The sequence below is a fragment of the Psammomys obesus genome, unplaced genomic scaffold (genome assembly GCF_907164565.1).
Source record: "Psammomys obesus unplaced genomic scaffold, mPsaObe1.curated_primary_1811, whole genome shotgun sequence".
Taxonomy (NCBI): Eukaryota; Metazoa; Chordata; class Mammalia; order Rodentia; family Muridae; genus Psammomys; species Psammomys obesus.
Window position 1 is genome coordinate 9,919,980 of NW_026596057.1, and position 16,874 is coordinate 9,936,853.

A 16,874-nucleotide genomic window follows, 5' to 3' on the forward strand; every position below is an offset into this window, starting at 1 on the left:
TCTTTCTTTCTTTCTTTCTTTCTTTCTTTCTTTCTTTCTTTCTTTCTCTCATGAGTAAAGGTTGTCCTTGAACTCCTGATTCTGCTTCTGTGTGATTGTGTGTGTGTGAGTGTATGTATGTGTGAGTGTGTGTGAATATGAGTCTGTGTGAGTGTGTGTATACGTGTATGTGTGTGAGTGTATGTGAATGTGAGCATGTGTGAATATAAGTTTATATATGTGTGTGAGTATGACTGTGTATATGCATGAGTACAGTTTTCATTGAACCTTTGATAATATATTCTTCTTTCTTGTTTACTCTGAATGCATTTCATGTTCTTGACTGAACTGGTTGCTAGAAACTGCTATGGAATTATCCTGTTTGGCTTAAAAGAGTCAAAACCAACTTCCTATTCTGCCTCTGCCTACATCAAGATATGAAGTATTCAAGCCACAAGTACCCACTGTCATGAACTCTGTTCTTCTCCTTCTTCACAGTGCTGGACCATACCCTTTTAAACTGTGAGCCAAAATAAATTTCTCCTTCTCAAGTTCAGGTATTGAACCACAGCAAAAAGAACTAATATTGAATAGAAAATTGGTACTGAGAAATGGAGACATATATGTGACAAACTTTTAACATGTGATTCACAGCTATTCTGAACTGGTTTATGGAAGGAATGTTGAAGATTTTGGAGCCGTGGGCTTGAGAAATTCTGGAATGCAATAAGCTGAACTCAATGGGGCCAGTCATGGAAGTCTAGAACACTTATAGAAATGCCAATAGAAATGTAGACATTAAATACTGTGTTCATGTGGTTTCAGGGGATAGCAAGGACTCTGTTGAGAACTGGATTGTAGACCATTCATGTTACATTTGGCAAAGACTTTGGCTATACTTCATGTCCTGAATACATAATGAGGCTAAAATAAAAGATAATGGACTAAGTTGTGTGGTGAAAGGTATTCTAAGATAATTTAACACCCAAGCTGTGGAGTATTTGTTGTGTTATTTACCAAGATGTACAGTAAGAGGGAGAAAGAGCAGAGAATGGGACAGAAAACTATGCAAAATGTGCAGCTAAGCAAGGAAAAGAACACAAACCCAGTTTAAGTTGTGAACAGCATTTATTTGGACAGGTGTCTATAATTGTTGAAGTGATTCATGCCAGGAAGGAGAGACTTTGGACTTTACACTAGGAAAATAAGAAAGGTGCCTAGAAGGCAAGACTCTCCTCATTGAGGAGGGTAAGATGGATCGTAACAAAAATTCATTTGAAAGAAGGATGTCTGAAAAGACAGAACCTTCAAGGTACCCTGCTGGAAAATAGTTGTCCAGGGAAGTACCCTCCCAGGTTCAGTCTCAAAGCCACACAAAGCATCTTGGTCCAAGATGGCTACCTAACCTGGAGTTGTTCGTGCAGTATTGGTTTTACAGGCTTGCAAAATGTTGGGGTTATGGAGTCTTGGAGGCTTGCACCAAAATTCTAAAAAACTGCTTAAGCCAGGCAATAAGACACAGGATTAGATTCCTTAAATGGAACTCCTGAGTAAGGCTGTGTGTGAAGCTTTGAAGATGAAGCCTATATTGTACTGAATATTGATGATGCTACAAACATGGATCCCCTTTCAAGGAAAGCAGGGAGCACCAAGTGGTGAAACAGAATGGGAGGGAAGAGGCACAGGTGATACTATCATGAATACCAGATGCTGGACATGGAGCTGTCAGGTTTGGTCATGTTTGGCCTCTTGTGTTTTGGCCTGATCTTTCCTTGCTATCTTCCTGTTACTATCTTTTGAATGGCAATGTTAACTCTGTACCATTGTATATTGGAAGGATGTTAAATTCCTCATTATCATCATCAACATCATCATCATTATTATTATTATTTTGTTTTACAGAGGGTTGTAGGTAAGCTATTGCCTTTAGTCTTAGGGGAAACTTTGGACTTTTTAGCAATGTTGAAAATGTTAAGACTATGGGAACTTTTGGAGTCAGACTGAATACATTTTGCCTTGTGGGATGGCCCTGAACTTGAGATGGATGTTACAGTTTGAGTGCAAAATGTCTCCCCTAGGCTCATGTGCTCAAATACTGTGTCACAGGTGGTGGTGCTGTTTTGAGAGGATATGGAACCTTTAAGATATGGAGCCTCACTTAAGAAATGGATCCTCAAGGTAAGGGCCTTGGAGTTTTGTAACAGACCAGCTTCCTGTTCTGTCTCTGCTTTTGGTTTGACAGTATGTGAAGGTGAAGGTGCTAGCCATATGCTCCTAACACCACAGACTCTGCCATGGCTCACCATTGTGGACTATAGCCCTTAAATTTGTGAGCCAAAAATAAATGTTTCAAGAAAAAGGAGAAGGAAGAAGGGAATGAGGAGGAGAAGGAGAAGAGGAGAAAGACAAGGAAAAAGAGGAAGAGCAAAGGGAGGAGCGGAAACAGGAGGAGGAAGAAAAGGAGGAAGAACAGGAGAAGAAGGAGGGCGCAGAAAGATGAGGAGAAAAGAAAGAGCATAAGGTAGAGTAGTAGGATAATCAGGAGAACGAAGCAGAAGAAAGAGGAAGAGGAGAAACAGAAAGAGGACAAGCAATAAGAAGAGACAGGGGGAGGAGGAAGACTAATAGAAGAGGAAACAGGAGGAGGATAAAGAGGAGGAGAATAAAAGAAGTGGCAGCAAAAGATAAGTCCCATTTCCTGGAGAATGGGCCTAGATTTTTCTGTAGCAGATTAAGAGGACAAGAGTAGATCCTGAGATGAAATTGGGGTTTTTGGGTAGGAGTGGCAGTTCACATCTATAATCCCAACATTTGGAAGAATGAGGCAGGAAATTGCCACAAGTTCAAGGCTAGCCTGGGCTACATGTCTGGAAACCCTGCTGCTAAAGCTGCAGTCTACCATTACCAGAAAGCCCTGAGCTCAGTGTAAAATGTAGGACTCCCTTTGTCTGTGAGGCTTCCTCTTTTTCACTTTGGGGAGCCCAGGTCTCCCACAGCCTCTACCTGAGAAATGTCACATAATCCTCAAGGAAATTACAAGTCCAACTAACTCCCTTTCTCTCAATAAGGACAGCAAGCACCTGGGAGTCTTTGAATGCCTCCCCATGCAAATGAGGCATCTCAATACCTTAGCCCCTCAGCTAATGACCTTTGCCCACCTGGGATGTCCTGCCACCTCCCCAAAATGCCATTTAACCCTCCTTTACCATGAAGGACAGTTTTGTTCGTGTTCACAGGCACGTGAATCCCCAGTTTGTTGGTTCTGCTCCCTTTTTCCTGAGGACCAGTGGACAATGACTCCAGGAATGATCCACAGCTATAGAGTATATATTCTAGACCTTTTCTTTTCAAATGAGATTTTTCTCAGGTAATAGAAAAGGCAAGGCTATTGGGGAAATCGGCTAATAGGGCCTACCTACCACCACAGCTTTGGATTAGCTTGTTTAATGTTTGAGTGATTTGCTTTGTCCTTGGGTACCTTGAGGAACAAATCTGACAAGATGTGATGCTAGGTAACTTAATACATGCTTTGGGTAAATGTTAAAGCAATGAAGGCAAACGAGCACCTCTTTCTCTAGAACTCATACTGAAGTGAAGAAACCTCTGCATGAACAGATTCTGAGAAGAAATTCTATAAAACAAAGTCTAATCAAGGTGAGATAAAATCAGCCCCAACCTCAATCTTACAGTCTGTGAGAAATCAGACTCCCCTGTCCCTGCCTCCATCACCACCTTCTGTGACTTCTGTCCTGGGTAGGGCAAATGAGCTCTTCATTTTTACTACTTGTGAATTCTGTCACTACTTGTAAATTATGTCCTTTTGTCACCTCCTGTTCTCCTGGCAGTGATGACCATGATATGATCCAATTACTGTCTTTGGTTCATTTCCTCAAAGAAGTTAAAAGATGTTGGTGTAAAATGTGAGCAATCTAACACCGAATAGTATTCTTGTTCTTAAAAGTAATTTGACTTTTGTTTTGTTTTGTTTCGTTTTGTTTTAAGACAGGGTTTCTCTGTGTAGCCCTGGCTGTCCTGAAACTCACTCTGTATTCTAGGCTGGCCTTGAACCCAGAGATCTACCTTCTCCTGCCTCCTGAGTACTGAGACTAAAGGCGTAACAACCAAAGCCTGGCAAAGAATTTGACTTTTAAGGTCTCTCCCTCTCCCTGACTTTGTTCCTCCTCAGGCTCTAGCCTTGCTGCATCCATCCGTTACAATCTTGTTTGCTTTACCATTTCTAATTATATTCTTTACCATGTAGGGAAGTTCAGCTTTGGGTGGAGATATTGTTTGTTTCTTTGATTCAGGCTCAACCTTGGATTCCTAAGTAATTTCTTAAATAAATACAGTCATTTCCCTGAGAAAAATTTTGGAATGAGTTTTTTAAAAAGTAAATGGAGGCTGGAGAGATGGTTCAGTGGTTAAGAGCACTTGTTCTTGCAGAGGACTTGGGTTCAATTTCCAGCACCCACATGCTGGTTTACAACCATCTGTAACTCCAGTTCTGGGGGATCCCATAGACACCAGGCATGTGATGCACACGCATGCCTACCTACATACGTTCAGACAAAACACTTACACATATGAAATAAAATAAATAAATCTAAAAACTAAAAAACAAAGCAAGACTTCCATCTCGATTCAGGTGCTATAAAAGGAAAAGTCAGAAAAGACATCATGGAGATGGAGATAGGGTTGGCCTTGAGAGGAGGGGGCCATATGGCTGATGATGGGAAGTGGGGAGGGATGCCTTGCTGATTCAGATGGGGTGGAGCTGGGCGACACTAATAGTTTTGTAAATAGTGGGGGAAGTGGGTATAGGGTAAAATAGAAAGGCCAGAGAACTTGAGAAGCCTAATCCTGTAGTAAGAGTTTCCTAGCTGTAGGAAGAGTATAGCAGTGGAGTCTAATGTTACTGGAGATTTCGTGACCTGGGAAGGCCAACTTGCCTTTCTTTATTTGAGACAGGATTTGATTGCATTGTCTGGGCTGACTTTACACTCACAATACTCTTGCCTCAACCCCCTGCATGCTAGCATTACAGGGATAAAGCCTCACCATCAATCCTCCTAAAGGCTGTTCTTGAATGGCATCACCCTACCTAATAAACATAGATGGGAATAAAGGGGTCTTTATCAACTGCTACAAAAGCAAGCAGCTGCTTCAGGTGGGGATCAGCAACAGTTACCAAAAGTTATGTGTGAAAGTATAAGAAGTGGGGGATTTCAAAGTATACAATTACAAAGGGACAAACATTCACCTTGGTTGGTGAAGCTTGGTACAGTGATCACTTAAGCACTTAAGCAAGTGATCTAAGGTAACACTCCCAACCGTAGGGTAGCTTGATATCAGTGCCCTTTGATATGACATGCTGAAGGGGACTCCCAACATACCGCCCAAACCACAACCGAACTTTAGTCATGAGGAAACATTAGCTGAAAACAAACTGAGCATGTTTTTCAGAGTAACGGACCTCCACTCACCAAAGCTATCAAGGCTGTAAATAGATAAAGACAGAAGAACTACGTTAGGCTGCAGGCAGATGAAGACCATGGGTTATCCTAGCCCGGGTCCTGGGACAGAGGACTCAATAATGTCCTTAGGTATAGAGGACATTAGAGAGGCAATTGATCTGGTTTGGATGAAGTATATAAGTCAGGTAATCAACCGTATTGTGTCAATATCAATTCCTGTTTTCTGTCATCACGTGGAAGTTATGGAAGAGTATATTTCTGCTTTGGAAGACTACTGTGCACTGAAGTCATTTACGATGAAGAAGCTAAAACGGTGAACCTCATCTGTAACTTAGTCTCAAAAGTTTTAGAAGAATGTAGGCAGATGGGAATTCTTTATAATATTTTTACAGTTTTTCTCAAAGTCTGAAATGAGCAAGATAAAGTAGTTTCATCTATGCAAGCGATGACTGTTCACTCCCCTCTGCTGTTACACTTACCCCTGTCATCTTGGCTGAGCGGTGGACCTAGAGAGCTGCATGATGGTAGCACTGCCCTCTGTCTAAACTGCTTTTGTGAGAGGAGTCCTCTGTCTTGTTAAGATACCGCAATGGAGGAACCAAGGAGCTTCTTTCACTGATTTAGTTACATCCACTGAAGGTGTAGAAAGTAGAGGGGTACAGAGAATAGGCCAAGGTTGCTCGTGTGGGAAGAACTAGAAAAAGGAAATTAAGGCTGGGGACCTGGCCAGGAAATTAAGGGGCACCTGGCAACAGGAGGACCTCCTCAAAGTGGTCCGAAAAGTTAAGAAGCAGAAAAGAAGATCCAAGGGAGAAAAAAAGATATTTGGGGGTGGAGAGTGTCCTGGCCATTTGCAATTTCACAACACTGGTCACTTCTGTAAAAGTCTGCTCCTAATTCCTGGGCCAGACAGCAGAAGTGTTTGTGGTTGTAAGTGAAGAAGCATAGGAAACATCTGGACTGAGATGGATGTTATCAAAGAGTCTTTAGTGGGATACACAAGAGTCAGAATGGGTAATAAGTAACAACAGCAGCTGATGCGGGTGCCTCATCTTGTCTTTTGGACTATTCTACAATCTTTAGGTGTTTCAACCTGTTCAAGCTGCACAATATGTGTAATGTTCCTATTTCAGGGAGGAGGAAAATGAGGCATGGTGGTGAAGCCAAAGGTCATCTGCCGGTTACAAACACAAGCTTTACACTTGAGCACTCTGGCCCTTAGCTCATCTCTGAACTGAAACCAAGGGAAATCTGAGAGGCCTTTAGACTTGACCCACTCCACTCATTTTTAGCTACTATCTTTGGTGACCAGTTTTAGAGATCATGTAGCTAAGGGACATATTACCACAGCAGCTTTGATGTAGATGACCTTTGCCATGTGAGCCATAAGGGAACACTTGCCTAAGGTTTTTTTTTTTTTTTTTTTTTTAGAATTTGGAGGTCATTTTTGTTAGCTCAACTAAGGAGAAACTACACAGCCCTCCACCTGGGCCTGTGCAAAGTGTGAGACCCTTTGATGTCTGTGTTTTTGATCCAGCTAACACCATAATTTTTTGAACATGCGTCCTGTGACAAGCAGGATGTTTGCTGATGCATATGCTGACCCCTGAAGACCTCACCTTTCCTCACCTCCAACCACCTTTCCTCAAGCCTCTTGACTACTCTGCTTCTTCATCTCCTAAATATCACTGAATCCTATTTTCAGGGAGTAGGTTTGAGGCTTCCTTTCTCATCTTCATCCTTGACTAGTGTATTAGTTATTTTCTCATTGCTAGGACAAAACATCTGACAAACGAAACTTGAGGGAGGACAGTTAATTTTGACTCACAGATTATGTAAAATCTGTCATGGCAAGAGGGGCCTGATGGTGGCAGTGTATTGAGTCTGGTCGCGAGTAATCTGTGATCAGAAAGCAGAGAGAGACAAGTGCTCCTTTGCTCTCCCCTTTTTCATTCAGTCTGGGACCCAAGCCCATGGGATGGTACCACTCACACTCAGGGTGGGTCCTCTCTCCTCAGTTAAGCCTCTCTGGAAACACCCTCAGAGATAAACTCAGAAGTTTGTCTCCAAGGGGATTCTGAATCCCATAAAGATTAAGTTGGCTTATGTATAAACCTTTTCTCATTTAAAAGGGTTTCATTGTTTAAAAGCGTTTCTCATTGTTTCATTATAGAGCCTGATGAGCAGAATGGGCCTGGTTCAATAACAGCTGAAGACAACTCTTTGATTTCTCTTTGCTTCTGTCCTCAGCCTTCTCCTTTCTCTCCAGCAATCTTTTTTTTTAAGTTTATTTATTTATTTTTCACTTTACATCCCGATCATAGTCCCCTCCCTCCTCTCCTACTGGTCCTGTCCTCCCTCCTTTTTCACCCTTCCTCCTTCCCTATTCCTCAGAAAAGAGGATCACCCCCTATCTACCCACCCCAGCTCATCAAGTCACATCAGGATTGAGCTTGTCCTCTTTCCCCTGTGGCCTGCAAGGGAGTCCCATCATGGGGAAGTGATCAAAAAGCAGGCAACAGAGTCCGCATCAGAGACAGCCTCTGGCTCCCCTTACTGGGGAACCCACATAAAGCCTGAGCTGCCCATCGGCTACATCTGTGTAGGAGGCCTAGGTCCAGTCCATGCCTGGTCAATCTTTGATGATAGCATAGATGAACTGAAAAGCAGTGTCTATCTCTGTTGTATTGTAGATCTGCCCTCCAGAATCTGCTCTGGGCAGGGCAAGAAAGGAGTGGTAGGAGAGAATGAAGCAGGCTGGGCTATGACCCACTGGAACACTGGAGGGAGGAGGAAAGCCTAACATCTGATGTCAAGATGAGAAAAATGGTGACTTGCAAGGGCGCTGTTCTCCTTTCTCCTTCTCTGGTTAGAGTTTCCATGTAGCCATCGTGTGGTAGGCACCTGGGAAGGTGTGGTGGAGTGGGCCCCAAAGTCCCCACGTCTGCTCTTCTTGTCCTCAACTCTCTTCAGAGAGCCCTGCTTCTCACAGGTGTGAGGTGATGGAGAAAGAGGAGGGGGTGTGGAGTGAGGGTGGGGGATTGAACATCAAAGCAGGGTCTATCCCTGGTAGTCTCTGCTGACTTCCTTCTACACTGAAGGATTTTTCTTATTTTTCAGTAAGTTCCAGAATGTCTGAAGCACAGAAAAGAGACTCAATAAATATACTTTCAAACCAGAAACTCAGCTCCTGGCCAGGAGACATGCACACTTCTTAATATCCTTGTTCTGCCTCCACTTAAATGGAAACAGCCCCTGGTATTTTTAGCTGCTGTGTAATCAAAGTAAGAAGGAAAGTGGAATGTATATTTTTTCCCCTCTCCTAGTTAAAATAAGAGAATGAATTGCTCAATCCTTAACAGAGTCCGGGAAGGGAGGAAAATCCCGGAGTCCCATTGATTGGCTCCTCCTCTGTCTTAGCCATGATTTAAACCCAGGGAGGGAAGAAGAGAGGAAAGAAATCAAGGGACAGACCAGCATTGAGGTTGAGGTCTACAGTACCAGGACCAACTCCCAGGAGGCAGAAGGGTTGGAAGTGGTGCCCGGCAGCCTCCAAGGTAAGGGTACCAGCCGTTGAGGCTTTCTCATTGATTGGGAGCAGGGTGGCCAGTGTGGGGATGATGGTAGACTGTGTGTACTGTTGGAAATCCAAACAAGCTAATACAAATTAAGTTCAAAATATCTCTCAAGACCTGTGAACCATGTCCTCAGTTGGTCTTAGACTCTGCCCTCCCAAATGGAGGGGGGAACCTCCCTTATCTGCCAACTGTGATGTGTAAGATACCAGATTCTACACGGGGCAGTGCATTTTAAAGGACTTGTTTTCTTTTTAAAGTCTATTTGAATTTCTTCTTACACAGACCTCTTCTCTCTGTGTTTATAGCTCATTCTCTCAGAGAATAAGCTTTCATTTCAGTTGTGACTTGGAGACTATATATAACTTTTCTGTGTTTAAGATGTTTGTGTGAAGCAATGAAGATGATGCTTGCTTGCAAACTCACATGAAGGGGCTTATTTCGTTGTTCATATTTTAATCATTATTTGTGAGAGGAGAAATTCTTTCCCCTGATGTCCCATATAGTTACCCTCACAGTGCCTCAAAGCAGGCATTTTGAGTCACTTCAAGAGTGATGTGGTAGACCGAGTTTCAAAGATCTGACTTTTTATTTATAATTTTTGAGGGTAGGAGAGGGCTGGGCGAAGAGGGAAGACAGCTGAGTGAGAAAGACAGGATTCACTCCTAAGAACCAGATTAGCTCATATAACCGCTAACGGAACAACCTCAGCCAAAAAATAAATGATTATCCACATCTGCACACAGGTAAGCCATGGCTTTGCCTCTGTGGCAGACCCAGAGTGAAGGTGACTGTCAAGAGACTCAGGAGAAAGTCTGGAGTATCAATACCATATGCCATTTCCCCAAAACAGAGGGGAAATAGCACCTGACTTTCTTTCCTGCTACTTTGATTTTTTTTTTTTTAATGTCTCCAAGTAATTCCCAAAGCAAGGAAACTAGGGCAGGCAATTTCCAGCCCATCTTGTGGCTTCTGGCTTCCATTCCAGTGCTGTGCCGTGGTCTGACACACAGACGAGACCAGCTCTTTTCTGAGATGATGCCCGAGGAAATCATGCCCAGGCCCATGGAAACTATGCCCCTTCCTCACTCATTCCAGAGCCCTGGCTCCCATAGGATCTGGCTGTAGACATGAGATCATGGTTTAGGTCCTGTTGGAGCATTTAGAACCACCAGTTTGTGATATCAGGCCTGGTTCCTGGTGATCAGCAGCTTGGCCTGGTTCCACCACAAAGGACTTGGCAGATGCCAAGCAGCTGCTATTCAAAGATGTGCACAGCCAATGCGGATAGAGGAGTGTACATTCTTGGACATTAGCATTGCCTCTTCATCTTGATGGAGGACTGCGACTTTAAAGTTGTTTCAATGTGTGGAAAAAATCACATTAAAGTAAAAAAAGAAATTGTAAGTTTTCATTATGGGTCTCTCCTCATTAGCATTCACACCTGAAGCAGATGCCCATCACGGCCATGGAGAATAGGGATAATTGTAGATCAGCTGACTATCATTCTGGGGACTGGGTTTATAAAAGAAAGTTCCCCAAATTTAGATCTCATGTCTATTTTATCTTCCCGTTGTGGATGAGCCTGGTCATGGAGGCAAACAGAAAGCCTTTCTGTGAGAAATTAATTCATTCCCACAGGGATAAATGATCATTTTTGCCTATTGTTCACAGACAGCTTTTAAAGCTCTTAGCATAGGAGCTGGAGTATAAGGAGTGTTTAGAAAATGGTAGCTACTATTATCATCATTCATTGGACCCCTTGCAAAAGGCAGATTAAGATGTAGTTGATAAAAGAAAATGAGCCTGTCAAAGCTCCTGAAAATGTAGTTGAGCCCCAGGGCTGAGCCGGCTGCATCATCCATTGTCTTTTCTGTCCTGGGTGGGTAGGCAGCATACACAGACAGAGGGTTGTTGTGTAGGCATGAGAGCTCTTACAGGCAATTCCTGGGGACTCATTAGATCGACCCAGTGAACTAGGAACACAGGAGCACACAACCTGGAATGTGATATCATATAAAGCCACATCTTCATTCTTGACCTGTCTCTCATCCTATATGGAATGCCTCTTCAGAGAGCTCAGAGTCACAAATAAAAATGTTTGTATGAATTTGGCTCAACTGGAGGTTGGTCTAGCAGAAACAGTACTGTCTCATATACTAGATTCTCTTGTAAACAGAGGAATGGGAAGTGGGGTCATTGGTTGTCTGAGGTCTCACTTCTTGGATGGGTCATGCCACAGTAAATTGTTCAGCCCCATGAGAACTTGATTTCCTAGACCAAGCGCTCTAGTCACAAGACTCAAAACCATTTGGGGTCGTAGTCCCACGGGAAAACCCACAGGCTATAGAGCACCAGCAAATTATGCTCAAGAAGAGTTAACGGGAGGAAGGATTGAGGGAGTCTGAGGGGTCAAGGACAGCCCCAAAAGACCTACAGAGTCAACTAACTGGGCCATGGGGGCTCACAGGGAGTAAACCAGCAACCAATGAGCATGTGTGCACCGGCCCTAAGTCCCTACACATATGCGGCAGGTGTGCATCTGGTTCTTCATGTGGGCCCTCTAACAATTGGAGCAGGGGCTGTCTCTGACTCTGCTGCCTGCTTTTGGATCCCTTTCCCCTAGCAGGGCTGCCTTGTCTGGCCTCAGTGGGAGAGGATGTGCTTAGTCCTGTTGTGACTTGATGTGCCGGGTGGGTTGGCACCCCTGGGGGCCCTTCCCTTCTCTGAGGAGGGGAGAGGGTGTAGGGAAGGGAGAGGGAGGGTGGGACTAGGAGGAGAGGAGGGAGGGGGCTGTGATCAGGGTATAAAGTAATTAAATAAATTAATGAAAAAAAAGCGTGAAGTTTGCCAATGACATTTGTGACATCAGGACATCCTTAGCCACCTACTTCTTCATTTTTCTTCATAGTTCTACAAGGTCCACCCTATTATTTGAGGAGAGAATATCTTCTTAGTGACTCTACTGGAAATCAACCATAATAAAGCTTTTCTAAGACCCAGTGCAGTGGGCTCATTTGCTTGTGGTTAACCGTTAGGCAGGATGAGGTCATGAAGAAGCAGAGAAAGCCCCAAATTAAAGCACAGAGCTTTTCTCCGGTGGCTAGAAGCTGGCAACTGCTCTCTTTGATGTAAGTAGTATTTTTATTTCTCCTGACTCAATGTGCATCTTTCTTTGGAGAGAATGAGGTGACACAGAGGCCATTCAACCCTAGTAAGGAGACCTTGAAAACTGAGAGCCCATTCTCTTTTGCTAAGGCCTGGTTGACAAGTGCCCTAGGGGATAAAGGCCTTGGCATTCTCTGCTGTTTCCTACCTTCCTGTGGGAAGCAGTGGGACTTAAGATACCTGTGAAGGAAGCACTATTTATCTTTCCAAGCACCAGCTTGCACTGGTCACAGGCCAAGCAGGTCCAGGCTTCCGATACTGATTTATTGATGCTTTGTTGAATACCTGGTATGCCTTGGCTGTTCTTTCCCTTCAGAGCCTCTCTCTTGAAGGAAATATGGCAGGAAAGGATATTTGGTGTTTTTCTTTCCGAATCTATAGCATATATTGCAGAAAGATGAAGAATCCAGACACGAGGAGTATGTGATCCCAGTTTGGCTGCTTAACTAGTTGAATGCCCTGACCAAATCATTTAACATTTTGAGTGCTTGTGACAAAAATATTGTTGATCGACTGTCATCATTTTGAGGCTTAATTAAAGCTAACGTTTGTTAATTTTTTTGCCCAGTACATGCCATCTGCTAAACACACACACATTCATTGTCCCTTATTATTTAACCCACAAAACATTTGGCCAAAACTATGCTATGTGGTTAGAAAAACAGGAGAGACCTGTATCATCCTAGCCATTGCTGTACATGAGCTGACAGGCATTCTAGGCTGGGAATAGACTTGCAGACTGGGAATTAAAGTCACAGGAGTAGCCGCAGCTAGCTACCGAGAAGAAAGAGCATGGAAACACAGAACCCTGTGACATCATTGTGTCTCGAGGCAATCCAGGGGACCATCCATCTAGGTCATGCTGAGCAGTAAATCCCATGAAAAGCCTTCCTCATAGTGTCCACAGGGGCAACATTTACTTCTACCGCTGTCTCTTACCTTCTCACACCATTCAGTGCCCCTCCTGCAATGATGCTCAGCTTCAGTGAAACAATAGTTCCTGGGGGACCCCTCGTTTCCATGGTTTCCTGTGTATAAATGCCCTTTGCCTCGTGAATTCCTCCAGCATCTTCCCCCACTTTCCATCAGGAGCTACCTCACAAAGAATCATCTCTACTCAGAAATGTATCATGTGTTGTTTTTCTTGGTGAAATTTTGCGTCCCCCTACCCCCAACACTGAGAGCTGCCTGTGCTATGCATATTAATACAGAGGATGAAGTCATGGCTTCCTCATGCTGTTCAGCAAGGAGAGGTTCCCTCCTGACACGTGTTGAAGCCAGAGGCAGCAGCTTCCGTTCTCGCTCACACTTCACAGTGCTACTCGGAGGGTTTCCCCCTGCTCATCTTCTTTCGAGCAATCACTCTGCCCAGGAAAATCTGAGCTCAACATGTGCAATCAGAGAGGCTGTGATTAGCAAGGACATCTTGTTATAATTCAGGACATGCGACACGGAGGGCTCCTGCAAGAGCTTCTGGGGTTTCTCATATTTCAAGCTTCAAAAACAAACAATGTTGAGACAGGGTTTGGATTGCCTTGCTGTGGTTTATGGCAGGAGTTCCTTCTTTTTCTTTCTTTCTTTTTTTTTTTTTTTTTTCATTTCTTAGGAACTTCCTCTGGGGGATGGGCACATCTGCACTCCATTTAGGGCTCAGGAATAGTGAACATTAGGCAGGAGGTTGGCGTTGGATGGTAGCAGTGAACCCAGAAGTTGGCTTTGTTGTCTCTATGGTTGGCCCAGAGGGGATTGGGATAGTATAGACCACACTTGCTATACCCACAGTAGGTGATCCATTGCTCACCTGGGTCTAAGGACGTGTCCTTGCTTAGTAGTCATGTAACCAGCAGCAAGTGGTTATGGCTGCTGCTCCTCATCTTCTAGCTTTAGAGTGGACAATTTGTGTTTTGTTGCCTTATCACTGGGATGAACTTTTGAATGAAGCTCTATTCCATATTTCTATTACATGCCTACCCTCCAACTCATTTTGCTGGCTCTCCCAATTCCACCTTCTCATAGAAGTCTCAGGCCGATTCTTTAGCTTTCCTACTTGCTTTGGTATTAAATCACTTCCATGAACTCAAATCTTTCTTCTTGCCAGTGCACAGCTTTTCTTCTCTCCTAGTTCAGGTTGCTAGGATCCACATGGTGTGAATGCATGTGATGGGTGCTTGTGTAACTGGATGCTGTCCTTTCTCTTCTCTCAACTTGTACATCTGTTCTGGCTTGCCCAAGTTGCTTTCTGAGATTTGGTGGGACATGGGGGAAAGGACACCTTTATTTACTCAGGGTTATCGTAGTTTTCTCCAGTCATTGTGATGGTAAATGTCTACAACACTGGACCAACACCCCTTTGTGGGAACTGTATGTGAATTCTTCAGAGACTCCCCATTTCTCCAGCTGGCATCTCCTCCTATACTTACCTACTAGGGCAGAGAACCCCTGCTGAGCCTTGGGGCCATGTCCCAGTTGCCCTGTTGGGAGGTCTGATGAACCTTGCTCTATGGCATCAGCCTGACCTACCCTGAACTTCAGGGTAGAGTTTTTTTGTGGAGCTCTACCAAGGGTCTATCACTCTTGGCTAGTTGGGTATCCATCTTTTTGCCAGCCATCACCTTCCTGGCCTCACCAAACCTCCAAACTTTTGATGGATGCTGAGGTGCTTGCTACCTCTTTATTAATGGAATCCTGACAGTAAGAGATGTCCCCCCTCGGTCATTCCATTTCATCTGGAGAGTGTTCCAGTGCCTGAAATATAGAAAGAGCTTGGAAGCATAAGCTGTTTTCACTGCTATTAATAACATATGCCCCAAACAACAGACAGAGCTAAGGATGGAGTGGCACAAATGAGTAATATGAAGACCCCTCTCTTGCAAAATAGCTAAATGAATATGAAATCCCCAGCACACAAAATAGCTAAGCTTTAGGGATATGGAAGTGCTTATTACCTTGATTTGATCATCACACAGTACACATGTGCTGAATTACCTCGCTGTGCCCCACAAAGAAGCACACACATGACAACAAGAGAGCCCCAGCCTGGTGCCGTTCTGGTTAGTTCTCCGTGATGACACATCCCTTCAGTACATCTGATCCAATGAGGGCATGACACGGGACAAAGAGATTTGCATCAGCACTTCGTATGGACGTAAAGACCAAGCACACGTGTGTTCTTGAACTCCATGTGAAAGAGGGCAACAGAGAGGGCTTGAGGATAAGCCGATCTTACTGGAAATCCTTATTCTCTGGCCTTCATATGCAGGAGCTGAGCAATCTCTGTACTTCCGAGCTGTGGTACCCTGGACAGCTTGCTTAATGCCTCCAGCTCCTACCTTTTGATGCACAGAGGCATGGCATGATGGTGTGCATGGGCCCGGGAGTCAGGTTGCTCAGGTTCAAATCCTCCTCCTGGGCTGGAGGTATACGTAACTTAGTGGTAGAAACTTACATTGGTAAGCAAGAGACCCTCCCCTACGCATCGGAAGAAAAACCGCAAGACTCTCAGCAGCGTGCATGCAAACGTGATTCAGCCTCCCTGTCTGCAAATAGAGGTTAAGAAAAGGTTGGTGTAGTTCAGCACAAGAGCGCAAGGTCAAGTTCAATTCGAAGACACGTGAAAAAGTAAGGGGATTACCAATAGGGCTGTTGTGATGACTGAAAGAGTTAGGGGACATTGAATACTCAGAAGAGATCCTGTCACACAGCAAGCCTTCTGAAATGTTGATCAAAGCAGTGGTCGATATTCAGGCTGCTCTAAACACTAGAGATTAGGGGGAGATGAAAGGCTGGCTTAGGTGAAAACGAAGAGAAGCCCTTCCTGGTTCTGTGAACAGTGTGTGGACTCTTCGGATCTGCTAAAAGCCCTCACGGCTCTCCTTGTGTTCTTTTTTCTGGCTCTAGGCCTGGAGTGTCTTGATCCCTTTCTCCAAGAATGGGTCTCTGGGGGACGTTTGCCTTCCCCCTCGGGCTCCTGCTTGCTTCCGTGCTCCTGGCGGCTTCAGCCCCAGCCACTCCAGAGTCTCCTGGCTGCAGCAACAAAGAGCAACAGGTCACCGTCAGCCACACCTACAAGATTGACGTTCCCAAGTCCGCTCTGGTTCAAGTAGAGACTGACCCACAGTCGCTCAGCGATGATGGGACATCTCTCTTGGCTGCCGGGGAGGCTGGAGAGGAGCAGAATATCATCTTCAGGCACAATATCCGTCTTCAGACACCGCAGAAGGACTGCGACTTGGCAGGCAGCGTCCAGGACCTGCTGGCGCGGGTGAAGAAGCTGGAGGAAGAGATGGCAGAGATGAAGGAGCGGTGTAGTGCCAGCCGCTGCTGCCAGGGAGCCGCCGGTGAGATTGCCACCCGCTATTCACTCCACAAACACTTAGTGTGTGCCACGTGCCGGTGCCCCGGGAGCCTTGCTGTGCTGTGAGATCTTGGCGCATCATGCTCGGCTTTTCTCGGGGTGCAGGCCATACCCCTGCGGGTTATTCACTCTAGGGACATCTTAGAAGCCCAGGCAGGGAGGGCTCAGCAGGCTGGCCTCCTAGGTTTATGACACCAGACCAGAATGACCCCAGGGCTGTTCAAGGGGGGAGTGAAGGTACAGAAAGGAGAGAAAGGAAAGCCAGATGCGATGCTGTGAAAATTCTGCAAGTTTCTGCAACGATCCAGGGAGGATGGGTTTATC

General features: G+C 44.7%; 1 protein-coding gene across 1 annotated transcript in view; it reads left to right on the forward strand.

Annotated features, from left to right (window-relative positions):
• Positions 1 to 16,874, forward strand: part of Tnn (tenascin N) — a 73,356-nt gene that overhangs the window by 2,445 nt on the left and 54,037 nt on the right. The window contains exon 2 of the mRNA XM_055624557.1: positions 16,094 to 16,533. Within this exon, the coding sequence (XP_055480532.1) occupies positions 16,125 to 16,533 (409 nt within the window). The 5' untranslated portion in view covers positions 16,094 to 16,124. The remainder of the gene's footprint in view (positions 1 to 16,093; positions 16,534 to 16,874) is intronic.